Source organism: Tasmannia lanceolata, unplaced genomic scaffold (genome assembly GCF_043159265.1).
Source record: "Tasmannia lanceolata isolate RefF3 unplaced genomic scaffold, GAP_Taslan_0.1 ptg000002l, whole genome shotgun sequence".
Lineage (NCBI taxonomy): Eukaryota > Viridiplantae > Streptophyta > Magnoliopsida > Canellales > Winteraceae > Tasmannia > Tasmannia lanceolata.
This window is the reverse complement of record NW_027518679.1, coordinates 53,716,848-53,741,375: the sequence shown is the minus strand read 5'-3', so window position 1 is coordinate 53,741,375 and position 24,528 is coordinate 53,716,848. Positions and strand designations below refer to the sequence as shown.

At 37.9% G+C, this 24,528-nt stretch overlaps 1 protein-coding gene across 1 annotated transcript; it reads right to left on the bottom strand.

Moving 5' to 3' along the window:
• Positions 1–357: 357 nt before the first annotated feature.
• LOC143878872 (regulator of nonsense transcripts 1 homolog) lies at positions 358–22,894 on the bottom strand. The gene is made up of 29 exons (XM_077381084.1): positions 22,091–22,894; positions 20,619–20,870; positions 20,334–20,504; positions 20,096–20,146; positions 19,783–19,875; positions 19,551–19,646; positions 19,292–19,342; positions 19,084–19,202; positions 17,915–18,023; positions 13,806–13,928; positions 13,594–13,665; positions 11,559–11,630; positions 11,387–11,453; positions 7,527–7,669; positions 7,359–7,430; positions 7,102–7,230; positions 6,143–6,298; positions 5,919–6,032; positions 5,708–5,806; positions 5,545–5,622; positions 4,110–4,244; positions 3,564–3,638; positions 2,807–2,924; positions 2,203–2,579; positions 2,058–2,120; positions 1,901–1,972; positions 1,357–1,488; positions 1,132–1,251; positions 358–1,044 (listed from the first exon to the last, which is right to left on the bottom strand). Exons 1-29 carry the CDS (start codon positions 22,598–22,600, stop codon positions 922–924), a joined length of 3,792 nt encoding a protein of 1,263 aa, XP_077237199.1. The 5' UTR covers positions 22,601–22,894; the 3' UTR covers positions 358–921.
• Positions 22,895–24,528: the final 1,634 nt, after the last annotated feature.

The following is a 24,528-nucleotide window of genomic DNA, read 5'->3' as shown; positions in this document are numbered from 1 at the left end:
GCAAAAGCTGTATCATGACTTTCGCAAATTGAGTTTGGAAGTTGAAGCCAAAAAAGCAAGCAACTTGGTCAGAGGCAACTCCCCAATTCTCTCCCACTCTCTACGCCTCTGGCCACCCGATAGATTAATATTCCATGGAAAAAAAATTCATGGTTCTTTTCAGGGATGCCAAAGGTCTGTTGGGGAAAATTTACACTAGTTTTTCTATTTAAAACGGGCATAAGTCCATCTTACATAGAACCAAACCGTAACGAAAAATGAAAAGAATCACAGTTAAAAATGATTTCTCCAGATTCATTCTACAACTTGCAGTAAAAGATGACAATTGAAACCATTTGGAAGTAACATGACGGCATAAAGGGAAACAAAAAGATGTCATAAAAAGCCTCACATCATATGTATATGTTTATATGCATATATATGTATAACTACAAACTTCTTTCAGAATGAAAAGCTCTATTGGGAGAAGAAAAGTAACTGCCCCAACATCATTCACTAGGGAAGTCAAATCAAATAGTAAATTTCAGTCAAAAGTGCTGAAAGGGCAGCCAACCCTCCCGCGCTCCGCCACTGTACAAAACGATGTGGGTTTGGTGCGAGGTAGTTACTGCTCCGGCACCAGCTAGTAAAAGTGAAGCTATCATTCCCACATATGTATATCAGCAACGCCTTCTTTTTACAGCCAAGACCGTTCTGATTTATACACACAATGCTCCCTTCACCAAATGGCCACTTCTCTCAACAGAAAACCTCGGGAAACTGGGGGTTATTCTTTCTCCATCCTGGTAGTCGCCACCGTGAAAAGACCATTGACGTATGCCATCTCCAATCGTTTAATAGCCACACCTAAATGGCAATCTGATCTACACGCCACAACCAAGTTCTGGATGTTAACCCACCACGGTCAGGCCCTATTGCGGCTCAGCCGTTGTAGTGTAATTTTTGGTTTTGGGAGCTCTGTCCCTGTTGCTGAGGAGCTTGTAGGTTTAGTGGCTGAGCGTTATACTGTGTGAAAGGCTGGGAATAGAGAGGATTCATTGGGCCCTGTAGAAGTATAAGAAAATTAGGCTCAAAATGTTCCCAAACTCTGAAGTCAAAAGGTAAATAAAAACAGATGTAACTAAATTAGACCTGTGATTGAAGGAGGCTGGGTCCGGACATGCCAAAGTGGCTCTGTGAAGAGTCATCTTGCGACGGGTCTCTGAAGCCAACTTGAGTAAATAGACCGTGTGATCCATGAGGCATGTAGTCCTGTGAGGAAAGTTTAAAAAATACCAGCACATGATATGAACATATAAAGGTAGAAATTGGAGCATGAATGGGATGGAAAACAGATAGTTTATAGTTTGAACAGACCTGAGATATGAAATCATTTCCATTACCCAAATGGGAATATCCACCCTGAGAATTTTGGTTTAGAAAGCTTCCTGGGTACCCAGCTTGGGTTCCTTGTGTGACATAGTCAACACCATATCCACCCTGAGAAGCCTGCAGAACAAAGCAACATGTTGTTATTATAATGCCAGGAAGCTTTCTAGAATTGTTGGGTGTGCGGATGTAAGTGGAGTGAAAGATTCCCTCTAACAAGGAAGGTATGTTACAACAAATTAAAGCAATCCCAAGTGGTCAGCAAGGTTTTCAGTTTCGGTATGCGTTTCAGCCATAGTAGAAATGGAAACATATCGGTCCGAATGGAAATTTCAGTAAAAATCCTATATAATTATGGAAATGTGTGGAAACATATGCACATACTGGACATTTAAGATGAAGTTTCTGGAAGTGCTAGAATAAGCACAAAAACACTAAAAAATCATCATATAAGCAAAAACACCACCCATAATGGTTAACAAGTCGATTTAGGTGAAAATTTAAACTATTTGGAAGCTATGCAATTGTGTACCTGGGTGGAGAAATCTGCAACATTATATGCAACATGTGACCCCTGGCTTTTGAAGTCGTCAGCCAGAAAATCCTAACAAATCATAAGGAAAAATAAATGTCAAGTAAAATCATGAAGGCAAGCCAATGAAAACTGAACAATTTGGAATCAGAAATACCTGTGACATGCCCCCAATGGAAAATCCCTCCCGGAAAGTCTGACTTAGCCCCTGAACCGGCATCTATCAATTGTGGCAGAAAGATATTTTTAGAACACTATGATATACATAAGGCATGTAATTAGAAAATAAGACAGAAGTGTACCTGAGTCATGAGTCCAGACTGAGATAATGGACCCCCAACATTTGGCTGACTGTTTGGATTGTCCAAAGCAGGAAAATTAAAAGAAGACCCTAGACTTCCCAGAGCTTGCTGAGAACCTTGCTGGTGTGAGAGGTGACCACCAATAGGACCACCAGCATTACCACGGCCAGCCCCAAAACCCCTATTTCCAGCCTGAGGGACCTGAGTAATGGCTCCAATGGGTCCATGAACAGCTCCACGGGTAGGAATTGCATATGGTTGAGAATGTGGACCACCAGGAAAAGGTGGAAGAGGGATCCGTGGCACAGGAAATCCCGCTGGATGCACACCAGGCTTATGAGTACCATTGGGTGGCCCAAATGGCATATAGGAATGACCTGGATTTGGAAGCGCAGGCAAAGAAAAGAATTATTGAGATTACAGTCCGACACAAGAAATTGATGTTCAACGATTTTTGGATGTAAGTGGATGGAGCCATATTAGCATTGAATATCACATCCAAATAAACACAATGAAGTCATTTAGAAAGTCATGTACTAGACAAACCTTTGTGGCTAAAGTGAATGCAATTTAGAATTGAATGGGCTATGGCACAATGGTATACCTTTAGTGCGACTGCTCCTTTTATCGGCAGTTGGGCTTGATGAACTGACAGACCCAAAGTTATCATTAGGAACGATACCTGGACCACCTCCGAAAAATAGTCTACGGTCGTTGTAAATCTGTTTCAAGAGTGCAATCTCAAATAAGGTTATAAAATATTCTCAAGCAGTACTTCATTATCTCAACCAACAAACATTCTGGAAACACCATGAGGCCTTAAGAAATGCCATTTTGGAAGCAGAAATAATATGTTTTCAGTACATTTGGGAAATTGAGAACATTTAGGAAACTTCATGAAATGCATTTGAGATATAGGAGAAATGCTCTTAAAACATTTCGGAGTTCCCGTGAAACGATTGTGAAGCATTCCAGTGTCTGTTTGTACATCAGGGCTTGTACATCTGTACATGCAGGCTTCAAAATGATTTCCATTTGCTAGCAAAAGTGACATTTAATATGGCCCTAAAGATCTTAATCTCAATTTGTTTTCTTATATGATTTTGATTAATCTCAATTCTAATATTCCTCACATGTTTCACATATGCTTTCCAAATGTTTCAAATTTTTCTTGATACATTTCATAAATGATTAACAATTGCTGTCCCATGTCACATTCGCCCACATTTTCCCTCATGTTTCTCATTTCATTTTCCAAATTTGTCTCCCACTCTGTTGACTATATTTCAAACCAATCATCCAGTACACAACTTGAACAGTAGAACCAGAAAATAACACAGCCATGAGTATCGTACTCTTACCTTCTTTGGCTTCTGAAACTGAACCATACTTTGCTTCAAATTATTCAGAGGTCCTTCAACCAAGCACTCATGCTCCTAAAGACAAAATTTTGATAAGGACCAAATAAATAAATTGTAGAAATGGGCAAGTAAAGCCTCAGCCAATATTTTTAACAATAGTCAAAGCAAGCAACCTAAGCATACACAGCCCTACAAATGAGTGGCAAGAAAAATGAAAAGACAACAAATCACATTTGGCAGGAAAATGTCCACAAATTGGAGGACTAGGATTGTCATGGTGTAATAATTTTAAGGCATTGCGCCACCCATATAAGCCGAGCACATGAACAGTTTGAATTTTGAATCATCAAACTGGTAAATCAAACTGTAGTACTGTACTCTGGAACAATACACACAGAAACCATTACGCTATAATTTTCCATGGCCCATACTCCCAAATTAGTGCCGCCATACGTGTATAAACTGCTCTATTAATTTTTCTTTATAGCATGTCATGTCATGTGATCCAGCAGTAACAAGAGTAGGCAGATGAGGAACACAAGATACCTTGTAATGTGTTAATAAGCCGTTCCATAATGGCTGTTTGCTTAAGACCTTAGGATTCCCCAAGATGACAATACCATAACGAGCACGGGTTAGTGCGACATTCAGCCTACGTGGATCATTAAGGAACCCGATGCCCTGCAAAAATTGTTAAACAAATTGAACACCATGAAGTCAAAAGACGCCATAAACATAAGAGAAGCAGAAATACAAATTGTTAGAGAATAATTATGACGCATGGATTATCTAATCTGCTGATTCCAACTAACGAACAAGAATATGACAGAAATTGGAAAGCCTATCAAAGCATATTCATTGATTGGAACCATAAGGCCATCAATCATGGCCAGCATCTGATAGTCCACCTGAGCCTGACTCCAAATTCATGTCACCCCTCAAAAAAGTCAAGCAATCATGCAAAGAACAAAAAAAAGACTAGCATATAATACATTAGGGATAAAAACTTTTGCGTTCTTTTAGATTCCAAGCAAATACAGATGACGAATGTCCATTAGACCAAAAAAACAGATAAGGAATGAAGCCCCCATACTTCCCCACTTTCTACATGAGCAAAAGCGACAGTTTCAAAAGATATTTTTCCCAGCCAGCAGAGCTTTCCAACTGCAACTTCCATGCTCATTCATGAATTCAAATATTACCCATACAGCTCGGGCTATTCTAGTTCATCGAACAATTCTCTTTTCTTTTCTTTTTTGAATGGTAATATGATATATTAAAGAAGACTGAGGGAGTCCCCCTAACAGAACTAGAAGAGAAATAAAAACAACAAAAACTAGGAGATGAAATTAAGGAGGGAGAAAATCATAAAGAGTGAGCACTTGATTTGACACTCCATCTCTTGCTAACTTATCAGCCACCTCATTAGCCGATCTTCTCACCTGCTGAAAAGTTACCGACATGTCGGTAACAATTCTCTTCTCTATTTGATTTCTCACAAACCACTCTGACTACCTAAAAATTCCATGTCCCTATTTTACCTCACATGTCTCCTGACAAAAAATGCACCTAGAATTTCTCAGATGACTATTTAATTCTCTGCAAATACTGAGTTTATTTCAGAACAGAAAAAAAAATTCAAAGATGGCCACATGGTATTCAACTATTATAAGGAACAAATACTCCACAGAACCGTTTCTCCTTTGAAAACAAAACCTTTTTGTGACAATCTTTAAAAATTTGAGAATCTACAAAACCATCTACCTGATTATATTTAATAACTAGATTATTTGTACCCCACGTTAATTTTTTACAATAATTCATTGAACCTAGGAGATCGTGAACATAAAAACCAGAAATACAAAGTATTTAGAGTTGTTGAAGAACTGTCATAGATCTTAAGAGAAACTACAGCTATGGCCAGGATTATAGAAGAGTGTATCTTGAAGAAAAAAACTTATCTAAAAGACAGAAAACCCACCTGATGCTCATTGCTCCTTACACAAGACAAAATAATGTAATCCTTTTCTCTTCCCTGGAAGGAATCAACACTTGCAACCTGCAGAGACGGACAAATATGTTACGGTAGCAATACAACTGAAAAATGAAAGCTATATGAAATTTCTGTCAGGTGCAAAAATAACCTCGATTTCCTTATAAAGTTGCTGCCTGAGGTTCCCATTTCTTGACATATAATTTACAATATATGCCCGCTGCCCTTCATATGGGGTTATAACTCCAATCTGTTCTTCAAAAGTGAAGATGGAAATAGAAAGATTGAAAAAATAATTATAATACATCCAGAGTATTTGTTTAGTAATACCACAAGAACCAAACCTGGTTATAGAATCAAACCTGACTAGGAATCACACCACTCCGCAAAAATGTAGTCACAATTTTTTCGACATTTGCAGCCTCGGTCCTGTTTAGATAGGATGTTCCACTTGCACTTATCTCCTCTTGACCCATCTAGAAAAAAGCAATGCATAGCAACTTAATCATTTGCAGATTCGTAAGAATTGCATCGATGAAAATGGGTAAAGAAATACTTAGAAGATAATGTAAAGTTTCCAAAATACCTGGACGTAGAAGAGCATTGGACGATTTGGCACAGGCCAGGGAAAATCAATGCCAGATGATTGCCTTTCATTGATGGTTACTCCATTCTGAAGTGTGCCTTCATAAAAGCTATTAGAAGGAAATTCTGACAGGGAAGGATGCATGCGATATTGAACCTGAAATCGCAAATGTGAGTAAGAACACAGACAAATATGTTACACTCCAACAATCAACAGCAGACAATAATTGTGAACAATAATATTGAAATGGCATAGGGGAAAAGCAAATACCTAGGGCATATTGCTTTCATAAACAAGGGTCAATTAAAAGATAGAAGTTGTAAATATAAAATATGTTACACTCCAACAATCAACATAACAATAATCGTGATGCGAGTTGACGACGAGAGGGAGTTTTTAAACAGTGTATAGCACAGTCAAAAGAATTACCCTCCTTGGTTAGCATACTAAAGAAAGACCGAGGAAAAAATCCACCCAAACCATCTCATATTTGTCATCACATATCATCGCAAATATTATTTTTTAGCAGTTGCAACATAACATATTCTAGCACATTGCATAAAGGGAAAGACTGGCAGTCTGGCCATCATATCATAATTTATTCAATTGCATAAATAAATTCTCTCATCGAGTACGCATAGCCTATGAAATACATGAAATGATTTGGATAAAATTTTAGGGTGGGAGAAATAGATGAAATATTTTTTTCAGCCAAATGTATGTGTTGTTGGACACCCTAATATCGTAGATAGAATTGAAACGCTATATGATGGCATACCATTACTACATGATGAAGCTTGATGAACACCATATCATGACATATCGTAGAAGTATGACACCATATGGTGGTTATCAAGCATTGCCATATAGAAATGAGAATAGTGAACCAAACCAATCAACTTAAACATGCATGTAGATTAATGCAGTAAATGTACAAACAAAACAAATACAGGCCTCACCTGTAACCTAAATGGTTTCACACCAAGGAGCACAAGACGCTCAAAAAGAGACTGGGCTAGACCGGCACGAGCTGCTTTTTTGCACATGATGACTGGGCCAAGCTGGCAATGGTCCCCGACAAGAACAACCTAATTCAAGAAAATCTATATAGTTGCCATTCAAAAAAAAAGAGGAAAAAATAAATAATTATTCTGACTACAACATAGCAGCAGCTGCTATGAAGAGCATACATATGCAAATATTTATTACCGATTACCTGTTTCACCCCAAGAACCAAAGGAATAAGGCACTCTGGCTCTGTCGCTTGAGTAGATTCATCAATAAGAACCTGAAAATAGAAAGACCAGATTGCGCATATTTGCATGGGAAGATCAATTTCGCCATTTCAAATAAACAAGTATTTGGATTAGAGGCATTTAATGACCTGGCGAAATCTAAAGTTTGCTAATCGAGGATCTCCAGCGCCAACACATGTGGAACAAATGACATCAGCGCTCTGAGAAATCTCCCTCTCAGTTGCCCGTTTTAATGCTTTGTACTTCTTTTCATCACTGCTTGACAGTTCTCCTGTATCAAATTCACAAAAATATATTATAACAGATTCAGGTGTTGATCCAAATATGTCACAAACACAGCAAGTAACACAGTTTGCCCCCTTTTCATCCAAAATAGACCTTTTTTTTTAACTGAACTTAAATTTATTACTGTCATTTGTAAACAGCATTTTTTTTGGAAAAGAAAAAACGAGGGGCTGAACACTAGGACTTCTGAAGAGGCCACAATCCTAGTACTACTCTCAACCAGGCACACGCTTAATTACTGTTCTCTATGGGATTTGGTGCATTACTGATAGTGTGATCGAACCCTACCTGTTAACAAAACTTTTGTTACGGATTTGGTATTTTGGTGCATTACTGAATATTGTGTGATCGTTAACAAAACTTGTCTTATCAATGACCAAAAGCAGCCTTCTGTGCAGTTTATCAATCTCGCAAATATTGGTAGCAGGAAACAAAAATAGCTGACTATAAACAACCTCTTGTGAGGCAGTTAGTCGTTGAAAATAGGTATTACACAATCTAAATCAGCTAAGGACAACAGAATTTGAATAGACAACATGAATGGTTGTTGGCACTAGCGTTTTAAGGGAATTTGCAGAGAAGTTTTAAGAATACCAGCTCAAAAACTCGGAAACACAAAATTATTATGGTTTTTACAGCAGTTCCTGTCACCCCGAAACTCAACATGTTGGGGATTTTTAGATAACCACGACTTCCACATGTCAGACCCTGATTTTTAGAGTCCTCGGATTTGAAGCCAAGATGTCAAACCATAAACTGATTTGTAGAGTCCTTAGGTTTGAAGCCAAGTTCAGAAATGTGGAATGATAACCATGGTTCAACATTTCAGCCGAAACTTTTTTCCCACCAAAACAATCATGCTAATCTCATGCTTTGTGAAGTTTATTTATCTTTTTATGATATACTTTAAATCATATGAACTACTCTTACCTTTTACACTAACTACTATTTTCCAAAAAAAAAAAAAAAAAAAAAATCTTCTCGTGCTATAGTTAAAGGTTCCATCTTATTAGGCTTTCCCCTTCTTCCTTTTAATTTTTTTCCTCTTATAACGGAATTACACACATGTGCCTAACCCAAGTAATTACATCTTGGGTTTACACTAACTTCTCTTTTTAAGGAAAAAATTACATATTGTCTCAATCACTGGTAAAACATTATGGGTGCAAGCTCCATGTGATTACCGCGTTTGAGAGTCCCTGGCATTACAGCACTAAGAAAAAGAAGACAACAGCAAGAAAACATCAGTCAACCAGCTCGTGTGTGTATGTTGTGGGGGGGAATCGAAGAGCTCTACACACACTTTCTTTCGACACCCAATCTCTAACTAGCTTGTCCGCCTCACCGTTTGCAGATCGCTTGACATGGAAGAAAGATATGATGCCCCACCTATTCTATCCTCAATTTCATCAAATAGTGAGGCAAACCTCCAAGATAACGCTTTTGAATACCTTAGCCATCTAAAGACGTTACGGCTCTGTTCACTTGTTTTCCGGGGAAAGGAAAAGAAAAGGTTTCCCGGGAATCTGATGTGGCATTAGGAAAAGAAATCCAGGGAAACTGTGCAGGAAAAGGTTTCCTGCGCCTGTTCACTTGTGCAGGAACTGTGCAGGAAAAGGTTTTCCGAGAAGCTGCTTGCCCACTTTTTTCACTAGTTTTTTTGGGAAAGCAAATCCGGCCAAAATAAAGGGAAAAGGAATCTCACACTTGTGAGAAAGACTCATTTCCACATCATTTTTCCCAATTTCCATGTCAAATGTGACATTTTCCACCTAGGCTCCTTCAAAATCCCGTGAAGACAGGTGAACATGTGAATTTTAGCTTTCTCGGGAAAAAAGGGGGTGTTTTCCTGGGATTTGGTCTCCCGGGAACACGAGTGAACAGAGCCTAAGAGAATCCCCTTCCACTACCACCTTATTTAGGTCCACGTTCTAAAGAAGCTTAATTCCATGGTACCCAGCTGTCACTTCTGCCTCATTAGCGTCTGCCTCCCCAATGGGCCCACTAAATGCCCAAATGACCACACAACCCCCCCCCCCCCCCCCCTTTCATTTCTCAAAAGACCTCCAATATCCGAGGGCTATGGATTCCCTATACTTGAGCCATCAAAATTCAATTTTAGGAACCCTTGAGAAGGAGGTGACCATGCTTGTACTACTTTAGGATCGATGCTAACTCCTTCACATATTACTCTCCACCTGTGCCATAAATCATAAGTTGACACAAATCTAAAATCTGGCAGAGTCTTCACCCATGAGATACTTAAGGCAATCACTATATTGAAGATGAACTGAGCTCCCTTGGAGAATCCCTTGAAAATCCTAGCATTTCTTTCTTTCCAAAGCACCCAAATTGTAGTTAGAAAAGAAACTCGCCAGTGTTTTTCCTTTTCCCTTCATTGGTGCCGTCGCCCAACTCTCCAAGGCTCCCAAAATTTTTGCTGGAAAGACCCATGAGATTCCAAATCTACTAAAAAGTTTTTCCCATACTTCCCTAGCCACCTTACAATGAATAAGGAGGTGATCCACTGTTCCATCCACCTCGATACATAGGACACAATGATCGATGATCAAAATGTTTCTGTCTCTGAGGAAGTCTTTCGCTTGCAACCTTTCAAGCAATGCAGTCCACCCAAATAAGCATACCCATGTGATTACCACGTTATGTCAGATGATATAGATAAGTTGAGAAGAGTTTGAGAAAAAGGTTACTTAGCAATTCAATCAAGAAGAAAGTAAAAAAGAAAAAAGACAAGAAGAAGAAACAATTGTTGAAAGCATCAGGCCTCTCTCTCAAATAATTGTTTTCTTGTCAAACTCATCAAATAGTTTGTAATTTTTTTTATTTGTATATATTCTTTGAGTATCCATTGTCCAGGAGAATGACACCTGAATGTTTCCTCCAAAACCAAATAGATGAAGTATAACTTTGTTACCTTTCAAGGGGTCGAGCCACAACTAGAAAAGAATAATTTTAACGCATTGAATTCCTGGAAGTGCCTAAAGACATTGATACTTGGAATTTTGCAGTTGAAGTGAAAAAATGATGATCGGAACAGGTTATCAAAGCTTGTAACTAAACAAGTACGCATGTATGAGACGACATGCAAAAAGAAAATGCATCTGTGCAGATGTATTATACACTGACAATGTTAAATAGCATACTTACAGCTTGCCTCTACATGAAAAATTACAATGAGATGTACAACCATATTTTCCGTTTTACAAAGAATGTTTAGAGCCAAATTGATGGAGTAAAAAAAGGTAGGGGCAGACCGAAAACAACTTGGCTAGAAACAGTGAGGAAAGACTTGATAGTTAGGAACATGACAGAGAACATGACCTTGAGTAGGATAGAATGGAAGAAAATGATCCACGTAGAAGAACCGGGTAGATTCCTTTTACTTTCTTCATGAATTTTTCTAAAGGATTCATTTTAGCCGACCCCAACTAGTTTGGGACAAAGGCTTTGTTGAGTTGAGTTGAGTTGAGTTGACAAAGAATGTTTAGAGTTGATTTGCATGAGAACAATTATTCAAAAATAACAGGAGCTCAAAGCTTCTAAGACCGCTCTAAGAATACCAGTTCTGCCAATTAGTGAGAAAAAATAGATTACATATACTGCATAAAGTGAATGCCTCCATAATAAAATGATAAGGTACACAAATGTCTATACTGGCTGTTCTAAAAGAGCCAAACCACACCTTGCTCATCTTTAAGTTGTTGGAGCTTATGAAGTTCACTCTTCTCGGATGTATCAAGATGTCGGACCTGCAATAAATCATCGAGAAGGAAGAACATCAGCAACAATCTCCTCAATGATGCACCTGATAGCATCTATAATCATTATATGAGAGCTATGACCAATTAACACACCTGATAATGCAGTGTTAAATGCTCAACAGGTGAGCTTACAGCTTCCCTTGATTTGGCACAGAGCCTGACAACCTGAGAAATGCACATAACGATAAAGCAAAACAAAAGAATAATTCACAGAAAACATCTATTTTTTAAGGCAACAAGATATGATAACTGTGTGACAGAGTAACTGAAACGAAATAATGACATATTATCAAAGAACCTATTTTAGAAATGCCACTAAAGGACTCATTTTAAACCAATAAAAAGTTGCCAGGCAGTTTGTGGGGCAGGAATTTTGCTTATCTTTATTTTCGTTTCTCCTTGTTCTACACCTACTAATAGAAGCTCCATCAATTGAAAAAATAAAAAACAAGATGTTCTCATGGAAGTGTTTGTCTCAAAAGAATAAATTCAAGCAACACATTTAATAAACTACTACTTTATTTCAATCTGAATAAAAGAAACTCAACTCAACTCAACTAAGCCTTTGTCCCAATCTGAATAAAAGAAACAAAATCCATAAGTAAGTGAAAATACAACTTCAATGCCACAACATCCTACACAATTTCATCTTTAATGTACGGTTTCTGCCCTTGTGACAACACAAGATTAACCCCCATAGGAACGTAACCAAATATAACAAATCATAAGACCATTTAGTTTGTGATGTTTTCAGGCAATTTCATGATTCCACAGAACAATTTTACGAAGCCCCTGCCAATTTCAAATCTGACCTACAAATTTCAATAATACCATATTTGAAGAGCAAAGAATGGTGGGACATATTTACATGGGTGTTATGTGGGTAGGTAAAGGAGAAAAGTTCCGTTGGAGGTACATAAACACAGTCGGATGCTTATACTTTGGCGAATGAGGGAAATCAATGTTTCTATGTTCTCTCTTTTTTTTGGAACTGGGATGTTTCTATGTTCTTGGGCTCCCAATTCCTATTCATTGATGGTTTTGCATTCTATATCATACATTACTGTTAATAAAGTTTTATTACTAATAAAATATTATTTCTTGATTGGTAACTACTCACTAGAACCGGGCCCGGCAGGAATAGGAGGCGCGATCAAAAATGCTCAAGGGGATGTAGTATGGGCATTTTCGGGTCCCATTGGGGAAGTGGATGCCACTGAAGCGGAGGTTCGTGCAGCTTATCAGGGACTTAAACTTACGGTGGAGAACAAGATAGGTAAGGCGGCAGTAGAGGGGGATTCTCTCAATGTTATCAAGTGGCTAAAACGGAATCAAAGCCATCTGTGAAAATTCGATAGGCTCTTTGATGAGATGTTCGATTGGTCAAGAAATTCAGAGTTTGTATTCATGCATGTTCGCGGGTCAGCAAATGAGGTGGCTGGTTGTCTTGCAAAGGAAGGAGTGCAGAAAGAGTCTCTTGCATTGTTTGAGGTGGCTGGTCGTCTTGCAAGGGAAGGAGTGCAGAAAGAGTCTCTTGCATTGTTTGACTCACTTCCTCCCTGAATCCTCTCTATTGTTGGTTGTTTTTTTAGCCCATTGGGTGTCTTTTTCTCAGTGTACCTTGACCATCTCGGTCTTCTTATCAATGAAATGGTGATCATTCAAAAAAAAAACTACTCTCTAGAACCTTGAGTTGTTTATTTATTGAAAGAAAAATAAATACAAATTAATGTCTTCTTTATTATGGACCTAGCTTCAGAACCATAATTAATATAAGGAAGGAATTTGCTAAATTCATAAATTAGAACTGAAATTTGATTGGCCAAAACTAAGGAACGATATCTGATTGACTATCACTATCCTAACGTCACATGATAATAGAAGAAAAGGTATAAAAAAGGAAGAACACACAAGAAACGAACATCAAAGCATGAATCCAGTGATTCTATATTGTTCAAATTCAAAGGGAGATAACTCCAAAATTCAAGTCCTAGTATCTAATTCCGAATAATAGTAAAACAATGCCCTAAAAATAGGAAACAAAATAGGCAGCATGGAGTCTTCCATGCTTGAAAAGTCGCAGCTTCAAAAGATGATGCCAAGATATCACTTGATTAAATTTCAATACCTTTAACCCAGTTGAGCTTATCTTCTCAGCAAGCTGGTCGACCGCAACATTACTTGGAGCACAAACCAGGACCTGAACATATAATGCAATGTCAAGAATGATAAACATAAACTGTTGAGGAATTCAATCTTTGGTTGCCGATAAGAAAAATAGAAGTGTAACAAAACCTGGGTCACTAATGAAAACAGAGACATAGAAACACATTTGCTTACCTGTCCTTGCCCTTGCTTGGCCATATGATATACAATGGCTGCTGAAGTGACAGTCTTTCCTGTACCAGGAGGGCCCTGTATTAAACTGATTGGTTTCTGAAGGACACTCTTTACAGCAAAAACCTGCCCATAGAGGAATAAGAACCAAGGACCCTCAGTATCAAAATTTCTTAAATGAGGCCTCTAAGATACAAATTCTTCACTGCAGTTCATACTTGACTTATTAATGAGCAGTAGCAGTAGTAAATTGATAGGATTCTATCAGATTTATCATTTCCAATTCCAAGTAATAAATTCCACCTGAACAAGAACCTGAGTTGACCATGAAAGCACTTAAATGTAACTGGAAAATAGGCATAGAAGATCCTTTTTCACAATATATATATATATATATATATATATATATATATATATATATATGGGTTTTGCTAACGAGTGCCCTAAGGGCACTTGTTAAGCATCATTTAGTTGCCCTTGGAAATATGAATTTACACATACTTTGAGACTTTTATACATGGTTTGAGAATTTTTCCTCAAAGTATGTGTAAATTCAAGATCCCAAGGGCAATTAAAAGATGCTTATCAAGTGCCCTTAGGGCACTCGTTAGCAAAACCATATATATATATGAGGAAATTGTTGGTGAGCTTAAACTCACCAAACTTATGGTGAGCTAGCTTGCCCAATCACATGGGGGCCCACTTTGTTAGGATGATCCAAAGCATTCATTTGAAAGTCCCTTGCATAGATGGGGGGTGTACCAAAAATCAGCTCCATAGGATCATCCTAACCCCTCCATTTGTGGAGGACAAAAATGGACAGACACAAATCTACCCCATTTTTGTCCTCCACAAATGGAGGGGTTAGGATGATCCTATGGAGCTGATTTTTGGTACACCCCCTATCTATGAAAAGGCCTTGCAAATGAATGGTTTGGATCACTCCCCAAAATGTGGGACCCATGTGATTGGGCAAGCTAGCTCACCAACAGTTTCCTCTATATATATATATATATATATATATATATATATATATATATAGAGAGAGAGAGAGAGAGAGAGAGAGAGAGACCGGCATGGGTGGAAACCAAGTTCCCTGAAATGTTCCACCATAAGCTAAGGTTAAGGTAGTTAGAAGGAGGAAGCTTCCATCTAGCGACTCTCCTCTTATTTTTTTATGTTGGTCTCCAATTGTAATGCCCAAAACTCTTTCTTTGAAGGGCCGCCTCCAAAATGATTGAAGTCTTGACATTTACAGCCAAAATCCAAGAGGGCTTCAATGAACCATAAAAAAACCCATATCCCATTACAAACTCCCAAAGCACTGCATCTGTAGTAACACGCCAAAGACTCTTGCTGTAGGCACCAAAAGGTCCTTTCTCCCACCCTAAAAATAACTCCTACATTGAAATCCCTAAGGTATCTCGATGCAATAAAGGAAAGAACCGAATTGAAGCTACCACTTTACAGTGAATACATAAATGGTTATCCATTTCCTCAGCCTCCCCATAAAACACATATGTCCAAGTCTAGAAACTGCCTCCTCAACATGCCACACGCATTAAGCTATTGACCACTGTTCCCCAAATGACAGTGTCAACTCTAGGGGAATCAAAGCACCCACATGCAAGCAAAAGAAGAGGGAAGCCCAGTTCAGACAATAAAAGAATAAAAGGAGCTCATCATGAAAGAGCCATCGCTCTCCCAAACTCATGCTCTCCTATTTTTTCACAGAAATACATATACACATATTAGGATGGAAGAACGAATGAAGGAAAAATATTTGATTGGCCGAGGCATAAATCACAATATATTTTTTTTATTTTTTCATGATATGAATGAAGATTTAATCACTAATTATTGATGAAAAAACATGTAGCAACGGATCAAACAGTACCATAAGTAATGAGAGTAAACAAAATTCCAATTGATAAAGAATGTAAAGACCTCTGAATCTTCCAAATGATGTTATTATACCATTTGAAACCTAAAATTGATCCTAAGCTTTCTTGAACTGGATAGGTAGTTCAGTCGCAGAGAGGCATACAGATTGGTAGTTTGATAACAGAGAGACACACAGATTAAAAGGAAATAATTTCTAGAAAAGAATAGGGTTAAGGCACACAGACTAGGAGGAAGTTTCGAGAGAAGTTTATGGTTAAGGAAAGATGGAGGGATTCTGACAAAAAATAGAAGTCGGAAAGAAATAAAAATTTTGGGTGACAAAAGTGAGCAATTAAAAACCGGCAAAAGCAAAAATTTCATAACTAAAGGTGGCAACAATTATACATTCCCTCTATTTTATAGATTGAGAAGTTTTGTTAAGAGTAAATATACAAAAAGGAAATATTCAGATAAGCATGAGATGTGCAAATCAAATCAGATTCTAAAAATGGATGGTCAATTGTAAGATTTTTCTTTCATTCTATATATAATAGAGGAACGTTAAACTGAAGGGCACCCTTGCAAAAACCAGCAAAAATGGCACCCAGATTGGATCAACATCACCAATGTGCATTTATAATACATGCACATTGGTGACATGGATCCAATGGGGGCGCCCTTAAGTTTAGCATTCCTCGACAATATAACAGAAAAATTTAAATAAGCATGCAAACTTAGTAATGCACCTACTCATTAGAGCATGAGTCTCAAAGATAATCGATCTTGAAAAATAGCAGCTTGGAAAAAAATGTTAACCAATACTCCAAAATATTCGCAATACCATGTGCCAACAATACAGTTTTGCATGAAATAATTTCTAACTGCCCAGATCTAAGCAAAAAAATCAAGTTGGCACATAAGAACCAAAAAGTTTCCATGGTACGCAAAGGACAGTTGTGATTGATTGCGCATTGATATTTGTTTTCGGGCAACCAGAGTCCGAATTAATTTAATCAGTGTGTATACACAAATGAAAAATGAAAAAATACGAAAGGGTCATCAACTCATCTAAGCTAGAAAATGCTCCAGAAACATAAGGCATACAGCAAGAGAATGACTAAGCAGAAAGACATTTTTACAATCAATGGTAAAAGTCAAATTTTGGGTCCAGCAGGGAGACATGTGAAATCAAGGCTGTAGATCTTGTCGAACAACAAGGCAACTCATATGTTGGCTCCATTCTGAGCGGACAATCCAATGTAAAAGGACTAACAAAATCAACGGTTTGTTTTTCTATTCTTTTTAAGACCTCAGTCTTGTTTTCTCTTTTTCTTTTTAATGATATTTAATAGCCATTCAAAAAAAAAAAACAATCAAGGTGTTCTCAACAGCGTTTGGCCAAACTTATGGTAGCACTTGCACCAGCCATTACTATTTTCAGTAAGCAAACTCATTGAACCCTAGAGATTGGTGCTAAGAGATGGAAGGTCATACTATCCAGCCCAATAAGCTGCGCCATGCTTCGTCAATGGCACGTACGACACGTGCTATCAATGCTTTCTAGAAATATTCCTTCTTTTTTTTGAATGGTTTAGAAAGATTCCTGTTAATGCTCAAGTCACAAGATAAAACTGGGAAAGAAGATATCAGTCTCTAGTTGTCCAACCCAATGAGCTGCTCCAATGCTTTCATGTAGGGTAGAGGTCAACACTATGATCAGTTCTATACTCGAAACTGAATCCAAGTAAGCAGGTTTACATGGGTGGGTGTGGGAAACAAAATGATGAAGCAGGTGGTGACGGTGGTTGGCCTACCCTGTCATTGGCAGGGTCAGTCAAAAATTTGCTTTGAGTCGGTAACTTGCGGAAAAAAATGCCACATGATATGCAATTAGGAGTGTAAGGTGGCTGAGGCATGTTAAGATGGAGCCATCTTGCACGAGTATGAGTGAACAAGTTAACAAGATGGAGGCATGTTCTAGGACAACTTCAACAAATAAAAGCAGGATTCATGTTCTTTAGTTACCTTTTTTTCTTTCTTCCGGTACCTTAATTCTTTAAAAAAAAAAAAAAACTCGTAGCATGTGACCTGCTTGATTGATGGGCCTCCTTTATTCCATCATTATCAATAAAGCTTCACCATTCAACAATAGAATAAAAAAGATATGCATCTTAATAAAACAGAGCGTGGTATCATAGTTGACCAATTGATCACATAGAAGAACATACTTGAGACGCATTTAGTTCTGGAAGGCCTGGGGCACCAAAGCGACGAGGTAAAGTATTACGGACCACCTGAACCTCAACTTCATGACCCAACAAGTGATGATAAATGTACCTGCACGAGAAAGATATCTTTAATGGATGTGCAGGGCGAGATGTTAGATTCCTAATCACACGTAATTTCTAACCAACAACCAATAATTTAGAAGACATCATGAAAATTCAGATACCGAGATATAGGATTGAAAAAAAAAATGAATATTTTCTTAATGCAAATGATTAGCAGTTGTATAGAAAATAATCAGGTAAAAGATTGAGGCGTTAAATTCCCAAATTTTAGGTAATGGATACAAAAAGATAGAATATAATTAGGGAAACAAGCAAGTACGGAATTCTGCAAGAAGGGTATCAAGCATCTCATGAGCCCAACATTGTACAGCGTTCAATGTTGATGGATCCAAATTTTGATTGGCATTGTTTTAAATGGCAGAGAAAAGCACTCGGTTTGTTTTATAAAACAAAACAACCAACTGAAGTTCAGCCAACCAGATTCAATTTGATATTTCAGATTGAGTAAAGTTCATAGCCCTTATAACTTTTTTTAACCATGCTGCCTATCTTTGATTAGAAGCAAACATGCCAACCATGTCTGGGCTATCAGTGCACAATAAATGATGGATCGGTTGAAAAAAATTTCACATCATCACTTGGGGAGGGGAGGACCATGGCATATCATGATGCTCTTCTTCTCGTATCATTTTATAAGAACCCACTATTTGTAAAAAGCTTTTAAGTTTCGCAAGGCATGATTAAAAATTAAAAACCCCAAATGTCCTCATATTTGATTTTAGCTGTAGAGTGTAAAGCGTTACAGCCATTTCAAAAAAAAAAAGTGTAAAGCGTTACAAGAAGTAAAAAGAACATGAAGTGCAACTCTATTATGAAAATGAAAAATGGGTTCACCGGCTCAATTTTCTCTGTTTTACCAAATAAGACAAGTTTAGACTTTACATAAAACATCAGGGAACTTCACGAACAAAGAAAGTAGCAAAAAATTCAAAAATCAAACTTCTTATCCAACCCTGATAATGTTGATTTTGCCCATATATTTCTTCGCAGATTCAATTTTCCAAACATTTTTCTGCAAGGAAAGATCAGAAAAATAAGGTACCCACCCACTAACACTTGTTTCATCCACAGCGAAAGTCTTCATTGCACCCTGCATTCGATCAAAGCTGGTACTTTTCCAGACAAAATCAACACTGAAGCCATGGTTCACATCAACTGGAACTCCCTTCAAGACATAAGCAATAAGTAAATACAAATGAAATTCAGCAACATTAAAAGCACCTGTGACAACAAATGTCGAAATAAAAACCCTACTTGACTAGCACGGAGCTCGAGTGCGACCTCTTCCTGTGCGGTTAGCTTAATCTGAAACCAGAAGATAAATGCAAAGTGAATATCCATGGGAAACAACATAGGTAACTGCTTCATGAAAAAGAAAACTCTTGGTAGAGCAATCAGAAAATAACAACATAATATATATTGCATAGGTATATCCATTAATTGTAAAAAAATGAAACATAGAGAATCAACATTTTATCAGTAGATATTACTTCCTCAAATGAACAAAGCATACCACATGTCCCACAGACTGCCATGCAGGATGAGCCGCATCTCCTGAATATCGAAGCCGCAATTCATCACCCGGAACAAGCCGTAGCTCGTTATCCTCCTACAACATCATAAAACGATTTTCAATGTTAATAAAGAAAAGTTCCAAGGTAAAAGCTATAATCTGAACTATGTAAATAAATAAATAATAAATATTTAACAAAAATCAAGGAAGATAGTCCATTTAACATAACCACCTTTGGAAAGACAAAGTATGCAATACGCTTCTTGTTCAAACCAATGTCCCACCGTATTGTCAAATTGTCTTTGCTTTGTGACTCTTTCATCATCTAGAGTTAGAACCAAAAAAAAAAAGAAAAAGAAGATTAATGTTATGTAAAATGGTAGATAAACAATGCGTACATTAAATTTTAAGAAGGATTGAGAAAAGGATATAAGAGAAACATCGGCAAACAAGCAGCCTCCAACACAGGATGCTCACACTTTAAATTTGAAATATAAAAACAAGATGCAGAACAACAAAGATAATAAATAGAGATATATACGCACTTTATCATAGTCCGCCTCGAGCTTAATGAGCGGTGCAAATACATTTTGATACTGCAAATCAAAAGGTACATCAGCAAACCCTATCAAAGATCCACAAACATAATCGAGGGAGATATCCACCATAGCTTCAGATAAAGTGGAAAAAGAGACAGAGGAAAAGGCCAGTAATGACGAATACTATGAAATTTGGTTCTGATCATCTAAAGTAATAATATCTTCCTACAGTGAGCTCAGATACCTGATATGCATCTTCATACTTCAAGACCACAGGCTGAGGCTCATCATCCACCCCGGGCTTCTCAAGATCTTCCAAAGAAGCATCGGGGTTGGTCTTCCATAGCTCCTCCACCTTATTTATCTGCTGAGCACTAATTTGGCGTGCCCTCAACTGCTCCTGTTCAGATGGGATCTGAAGAGCCACAGCAACTAATGAGCAAATTATAAAAAATCCCACATTGAATTGCATGGAATATAAAAGAAAGCAGAAGATTACCAAAACAAAGGAACGGCAAGAAAAAACTACCTTGACAAGCCACTGCAAGAAACACCTATCATCAATAAGAGGGCACCACTGGCTTAAGTCCCAATTCATGTCCTTCAATGCGTTGACACTCAAGCAAGGCTCCCGACACAAAAGAACAACAACGCTCTCTGTCTTGGCAGAAATGAATCCAAGAAGGAATACATTTCGGCAACCACAATTATAGCATTCAAGGATTGTTTCTCCCAACGGGCTATCTTTATGAAGACAAACTTCCTTATGTTTTGCTCGAACCTGTGAAAAAACATTTGATGAGAAATGAGGAGGCACGTACAAAGTTGAATGATGTGTACTACAAGCAGGACTTAGAACAACAATTAATTTCCATTGTCTGCAACAGATAAATGAAAACAGTTTGTCTCCATTACATGAGGAAGTCTCACGATTCAGCTGGACTAAGACCCATAACAGCACACACCAAGGTTCCTATCCTATCGTGAAACAACTGTCGCTGATGAGAGCCACACACAATAAGGAAGGCAGCTAAAGCAATTATTAGAGCCCCAATAAAAACAGACCAATATTCCTTTTAAATCGTTGTTTTTTTTTTTTTTTTGAACAATAGGAAATTTATTGAAAAGTAACACACAAACTACACAGGCTCAAATATAGAGATGGTCAGAGCAAGAAAAAAGAAGAGCAAACAAAACCTAACCATAGCTCGGTAGGAAATGGGAACGAATCCGACATAACAAAAACAGCATGAGAGACACTATCCCTCGCAAAAGCATCAGTAATCTCCTTGAATGCAGTTTGCCGTCATTGGAGAAAGAAAATACACCTCGCTTATCTTTCAATCAATAAAATTAAAAGGGTTGACCTAAATAATAATACTAATTTTTTAATGATGGTAATAATAGTAGTAGTGAGGAAGAAGAAGAAGGGTCATTTTTTCATGGACAGTTATTCGACATAAAAAATCCAACAGAGATTCGACAACTGATCCACAACACTCAAATGGCTGTGTAATACTAAACTCCCATTTCATTTTAGTGGATTTCTAACTTTCTCATCCCCGTTTTTCTACGTGTAGACAAACTTACAGTTTCAAAAACAAAAACAAAGCCCGAGGCAATATGGACAAATCAATAGCTCACATCTATTTACCTTCCCCTTGCTTTCAGGTTCTCATTTTAGACATAGCTCTTACTGAAAGTTTTCATTTTTTTTTTTACTCAACATAACAAAATCAAAAGATGCACTAATAACCCAATTATTACCAATCAAGAAAGGTTAACAAACCTAAACAGAGACTATATATGCAGCAGAATCAGACAAAAGATGCACTAATAACCCAATTATTATTTTTTTGAAATGGACTAATAATAATAACCCAATTATTACCAACCACAAAAAGGTTAACAAATCTAATCAAAGACTATACGCAGAATCAGATAAAACGAGATAAAATAACAAAAACAGAATTAGGGTTAGGGTTAGGGTTAATTTCGTACCAGGTGATTGACAATGTGAGACCCCGACGTGTTCCCGCGCGAATTACAAAACCACTTCCGGCACGACGGAACATTACACCGAACAACGCACGCCGGATTCTGGACCCCGCAATATCGACAAGCATGCTCCGTAAAATCGCCCTTCCCATACTCATAATTATCATCTTCCCCAGTCTCTTCAAAATTAAGACCCCCCATGCCAGATGCCAAAGCATCAACCACCGTCTGATTCCTACTGCCACCGCGGGGTTTTGATTCCGAGGTGCCTGGAGTAGCAGAGACAGGGCTGGAGTCGGAATTCAGATCGGAGGTGTGATCGGCGGAATCAGGAATGGAATCAGGGGGCGGAGGCCAGGCTGAGGATCTGATCGGTTGAGAGAGCTCTCGGAATTCTGGATAGTCGAAATCGTCTCCCTGAGTGTTGAATTCGAGGAAGGTGTAGGCGTCTCCGCTTGTGTCGGGTTGTGATGCTGTCTCGTAGAGGTTGGGGACAACCGTTTGAGCGGCCATGGAATCAAAACCCTAGGGATTGAGCTAGGGTTAGGGTTAGGGATTCTGTCCACGCTTGGTCGATGAAAGTTAGGGTTAGGGTTAGGGTTAGGGCTTGGAGTAGTTGGTTGAAGAGACAGAAAGAGGATGATTAGAGAATAGAGGGAGATTATGGGAAATGAAAGAGAGATTGAGGAAAGAAGAGAGTTTTTTTTTTTAGTTGCAGAGACGGAGAGACGAGAGAAAAAAAAAAGGAAGATTATGGGAAATGAAATAAAGATAGAGAGAAGAAGAGGGTTTTTATCATTGTTTTTTTCTCTCCTGTTCTGATTATTACATTTTAGCACGTAATGGCATGCGATAAGGGGTGTGCCGCACGTGACACTGCACGTGATGTGTATGTGCAACGACGCAAATGAAACTGATACCAAGACACGCTTTTGTCAACATCGCACTAAACATTCTTCCTAATTTTGCCAGCTTTCCGAAAAGGAAAATGATATGTATGTCGCTCCCACTTTTACTTGGGACAGCCCACTCGGTTGTATTTATGAGTTTACGACCAAGGTTTAAAATTTCGGTTTCGGTACCGGTTTCGGACCTTCAAATTTTGAAATTTCGGCCGAAATCTGGTACAGAAATCGAAACCCATATTTTATTCAATATTAAATTTCGGTCGAAATATCTGTTAAATATTAAATTAATTAAAAACAAACAGATTTTTGGGTCAAATTTCGGAAAAACCGAAATTCCAAAATTTTGTGCGAAATTCCAAAATTTCGGCCGAAATAAATGACCATTTCGGTTATTGGTGCCGAAATCTGAAATTTCAGTCTAAAATTTAAAACCATGTTTATGACTGCTCTTTTAGACTAGAGGGGACTGTTCCGAGTAAAAAAAAAGGGGCTGATGTATCACTTGCCTTTCGAAAAGTAGGATAATGTTTGTTGAGGTAGGCTAAAGAAGGTTGACTAGGTCTACTCCATTTAATTCACATCTCCTGAGTGCATTAATCATTTCTTTACTTTTAGTTTTTCGAGTGCAATTTTTTGCATGGACTCCCTTCAAATTAGCATTCGTCATGTTTAAAATTTTTTCATAGGGTGTTCGAGCATACTCGGAGGTAATCAAGGTGCCCCTTGATATTTGATCCAACAATAACTGACTTTATAAGAAGTTGTTGGATCAAATATCAAGGTCGGCACTTTTCGTGTATCCCCATTACATGCAGGTCAAATCTATCTACATCTGTATAGCAAGATCAAATCTCTTCTCTCGATTTTTACTCCAAAACACTTACCTGTCTTTTCTTAATGCGTCACTCAACGCAAAAGCAACAATAGCACGTCTTCTCTTGTTCAAAAATTTACAATGAATCCAGTAAGGATCGAATATCCATGTGTTTCTGCTGATAACAATTCCAATAGGGTTGTTCAATATGGGATAGCTATCCATAGAGTGATAACTAAACAGGAAGGGAGATAAAGTATGGAATGGTGATTGTTCATTCTCATTCTGGGTGAATCCGATGGTTATTTTTCGCCGAACGACTTGTTCCATCCATATACATGATCTAACTTTCTCACCATCTCGTATAGAGGGTTGATTTTTGTCAGTCGACTCCCGAGGAAGAGAACTAAGGGTGATCATTGGTTGACCGTCGAAAGATTGGTTCAACCCTTGCAATTTCAATATCATCATTAGTCAGATGCAGCTTCGATAAAGTCCACCTCTCGACAAACCCATTTTCCTCTGAATAAACCACCACCCTCTCCCCTTCCCCCAAACAAATAATTAAAAAATCCAAAAAAAATTGCAGTATTGGAATCTAAGGATAGTTATTCCCTTGTTGAACATCCCCAAATGGGTAGGTACACTATACAATCATGGTACAAAAATATAGGGATTTATGTTAGATAGAGTTACCCCGTTAGGGGAGCCTGTCCCGG